Consider the following 3,993-nt stretch of genomic DNA (forward strand, 5'->3'; position numbering starts at 1 on the left):
TTTCCGAGAATGCGGGGGAGGAGCCGAGCTGAGCTCCGCCGCCTTAAATACAAGCCGGGACGATGCGCAGCCCCAGAGCGCTGGAAGTGCCGCTCGCCCGCTCCCCCGCCCGCCTCGCGGCAGCCCCGGCTCGCCGCGGCGCCAGGCAGGGCCCCCGCCGGAGGATGCTCGGCCGGCCGCCGGGGCCAGGACCAGGACTAGCAGCAGGATTGGGACTGGCAGCGTGTGCTGCCCTCCGGGGACGGCCCCCACTCGCGGCGCCCCGAGGTAAGGGAGGGTCTCTTTCCCGGGGGGTCCTCGCGAACCGCGACGTGCACCGAAAGGCTCGGGCGCCGCAGTCCGATGAGATCAGATTTAGGAGGAGCCCTGACAGATGTGCAAGAGCGTGGTGGCTTCGGGGGTCTTTGCCCTTTAAATTCTTTTTTTTTAAAATATTTTTTTCCCCCTCCTTTTTGGCTCAGTGTCCGTGCTCAGACAGACCTGTCGTGCCTGGTGTAAAACAGTGGGATAAGCACTAAACCGAACACGCAGCGGGGCTTGCAGGGCCCCACGCCGGCGGTGGGAGCCGGGGCAGCCCCGGGCCCGCAGTGCCCGCACGGCCCCGCCGCCGCCGGGACCAGCCGGGTCGAACCGGGCCGGGCCCCGGACCCCGCCGAAGGCTTCGCTCCGCCTCAGTCTGGCACCCTTGCCCCAGATTCCTGCGCTGGTTTTCGGGCTCCGAAGACTTGCATGTCCCCTGTTTGTTCTGTGCCCTTTGGAAAGGCACTGCAAGCTCTCGCTTGGCTCCCTACGGCTTCTGCTAGAGAGCCCTTTGATTTTTAGATCTCGGGCTTAGTGCTTATTTCTCCCCAGGGTGTCCTGAAACTGAATTTTTAACTTTAAATACTGGGTGATAATCCTGGCCCAGTAATTGGAAAAACTGGCATCAGTTTCCTTCTGCTGCGCAAAGCAAGCCCAATGCTACTTTCAGCCTGTTTCTTGCCAGCTTAAGGATTTTATAACCCTCGTAGCTGCTTGAGGAGGTAATAAGACCTAAATGAAACCAAACATCAAATTGTTAAATTAGCACAGACAGGAATCCGGCGGCATGCTTTCTTTGAAATCCTCATTAGCATGTTACCCTGAACTGTGAGACGGCTGAGGGATTCATTTCTGAGAATCCTTCAAGGTTTCTCAACAAGCTGCTGCTGCAGATCTATATCTGACTATAGGGATAAATCCTAAAATCTATGCTTGCCAGTAAGGTCAAGGCAGCCAGCGGAGATGTATTGAACCACACTGTCAGAGGCAGACATTTCAGGCCAAACTCATTCCTGGTGCAGCACTGCTAATTCCTTTGAAGTAACACGAGGGATGAATTTAGTCCCTCATGCTGAAAGATATATCAATAGGAAGCAATTTAGATTGGACCACTTAAAGTGCATGTAATACAAAAAAGAGAGAGAGAGAGAGACTGCGGAGTAATGCTTTAAGGGTTCACAGAGGTTGATTTGTGTAAGCTAGTAGGTTGTAGCATTGCTGTCCCGAGGGAAACTTGGGGGAATGGAAATTGCCTTTTATGGCTGAGCCTCAGGTTAACAGGAGAGAGGAAAGAAGTTTTGGGATTACTGTGTAAATTGACCGTGTTACAGGCTGCCTCTACAAGTTACACTTCAGTCGTACAACGGCACCTCACCTCACTCTCTTCCCCAATTATCTGGAAACACAGCCTTCACCCACTTTCTTTTTTTAACACAATGCAACAAATAACAACATTGTCTGCTGAGTTCTGACATCATAGTTGGGGAAAGAAAAATTGATAATTCAGTTGTAAAACCTTGTTGATTTCTTCTGTAAAAACTTGAGAATGGGAGACAGTGTACATGAGAACTCATAAAGCAGTCGTTTGAGTTGCTTGGCCCTGAAGGTGGCTCACAGAAGGGAAACTGTATTATCTTCTGTAGCCGTTAACGATCCCTGCTAAATATTTTTGGAGCTTTGGACTTTGCCATAGTTGATAGACTGCTAATCTTGTCAGAAAGCGAGCAGTTGTTTACCTGGTGTAAATTGGAAAATGAATATTTTATTATTTTATAATGGGTGGGAGGTGTATCAATGGAAGAGTTGGTCATTCAGCGATTGCAGCCGTTTGTTCCTGGGGATTTGTCTCACATGATGTCTCTCCTTGGCATTTCAGAATAGCTGCTGGAAGGCCGCCCTGCCGTAGCTGCTGACGCTATGGAAGACCGCATCCGCTGCTCTCGGCTGTAGGATGGTAGCGCACAGCAAGGTGTCAGCAGATAATGCACTTGGAGCAGACCCAAGACGGCTTCTTGACCCTCCTGCACGAGATCACTCACAGGCACGAGGCTTCCAGGGCCCCGGCCGGCCCGGCACTGTGCAGGCACAGGGCAACACACACTTCCGAACCTTTCGCTCCCAAGCGGATTTCAGTAGCATCACTCGAGCCAGCAGCCTGTTGGATGCCTGTGGCTTCTACTGGGGGCCTCTGACTGTCAGTGCTGCCCACGAGAAGCTGAAGTCTGAGCCCGAGGGTACCTTCCTCATCAGAGACAGCACACAAAAGAATTGCTTCTTTGCTATCAGTGTTAAGACTGCAACTGGGCCCACCAGTATCCGGATTAACTTTCAGACTGGGCGTTTCAGCCTGGATGGCAGCAAAGAGACTTTTGACTGTCTTTTTAAGCTGCTGGAACATTACGTAAGCTCCCCGAGGAAGGTACTGGTTACCCCCCTGCGCAAAGTCCGGGTGCAGCCGCTGCAGGAGCTCTGCCGGAAAAGCATCGTGAAGACTTTTGGAAGAGAGAACTTAAATCAGATTCCACTCAATCCTGTTTTAAAAGACTATCTGAAATCCTTCCCATTTCAGATATAAGTGCAGCATTAACTGTATAGGGAACCATTAGAGATGTGTAACGAAATCCAGCTTCCTGGGTTTTTAAATATGTTTGACAGTGAGCAAACTTATTTTTGTAGCAATTTACTGTATTTTGTGATGGAACCTGAACACTTGACTTCTTATGTTTACAAAAACTGTTTGCACAAACCTGGGGTTTTAAAACCCTGGCATAATTTTTCTGCCAAGCAGAATATTTTATTATTTTATAATATTTTTAATGATATTAACATAATAAACTTTATTGTCACAGTTTTTAAAAAAAACAGCATCTCTGGTTTTAGTTTAAAGGCTCTGGCACCTATCCTGCTGACAGTCAAATTGTGTAACTGAGTGTGTAATTGCAGACAGGTCTCCACGTGGTCCTGCTTCTTTGCCCTATCAAATTCGTCTTAGTGCTAGTCCAGCAGGCAGGGGATTCCTGCCTGCAAAAGCCTACAACAGAAAGGTACAAGCAGTAGAAAATATACTCAGGGTGAATCTGCCCAGGAATCCATCTCTCTCCTAAATCCATGAGAGCAGGGACAATGTATTGAGACTGCAGTGATGCATAGTTTTTGATAGAGTAAATCAAACCTTTGGCTGAGCAAACTGCACCAACTATGGTTTGACTTACTTCTGTTGAAAGGTACAAAGCCCTAAGCTAGAAAAGGTTGCTGTCTGACATAACCAAACCCTATGAACCTCGGTGGGGAAAAATAAAACTATCCAGAAATGCTCTTCACACACTTTAAAAGTCTGTGAACACTGTATCATTGTGGTGCATTGGGGAAAGGATAGCTTAGTTCTCTTTGAAAATTGGCATACACAAAAGGACAAAGGTGTAGACATCCTTAGACCTAAAAAGATGTTTCTCATCTTAAATTCCTCCTGATCTACAGAGCACAATTTGACATGTTAAAAGAGTCTATGACTTAGCTCCATGACAGGATCCAGAGAGCATAAGCCTCTACATTTGCAGCTGTAATTTCTAGTGGCTAAACTGCATTCAGAGAAAGCTAAACGACATTAGACTGTTCTGTTTCCATCTGCTCATGAAATGCAGAAACAGTGCCTCCAGAACTGCAACTGTGAATGACTTGAGATGCCTGATTTGG

At 48.2% G+C, this 3,993-nt stretch overlaps 1 protein-coding gene across 1 annotated transcript; it reads left to right on the forward strand.

Annotated features, from left to right (window-relative positions):
* Positions 1-111: 111 nt before the first annotated feature.
* On the forward strand, positions 112-3,620 carry SOCS1 (suppressor of cytokine signaling 1). The gene is made up of 2 exons (XM_032126376.1): positions 112-267; positions 2,177-3,620. The coding sequence occupies exon 2, from the start codon at positions 2,252-2,254 to the stop codon at positions 2,873-2,875; it is 624 nt and encodes a 207-aa protein (XP_031982267.1). The 5' UTR covers positions 112-267; positions 2,177-2,251; the 3' UTR covers positions 2,876-3,620.
* The last annotated feature ends 373 nt before the right edge of the window (positions 3,621-3,993 follow it).

The sequence above is a fragment of the Corvus moneduloides genome, chromosome 16 (assembly GCF_009650955.1).
Source record: "Corvus moneduloides isolate bCorMon1 chromosome 16, bCorMon1.pri, whole genome shotgun sequence".
NCBI classification, from domain to species: Eukaryota; Metazoa; Chordata; class Aves; order Passeriformes; family Corvidae; genus Corvus; species Corvus moneduloides.

What these genes read in the sequence shown, in the direction of transcription:
- SOCS1 (XM_032126376.1), top strand. Translation starts at nt 2,252, where the DNA reads ATGGTAGCGCACAGCAAGGTGTCAGCAGATAATGCACTTGGAGCAGAC.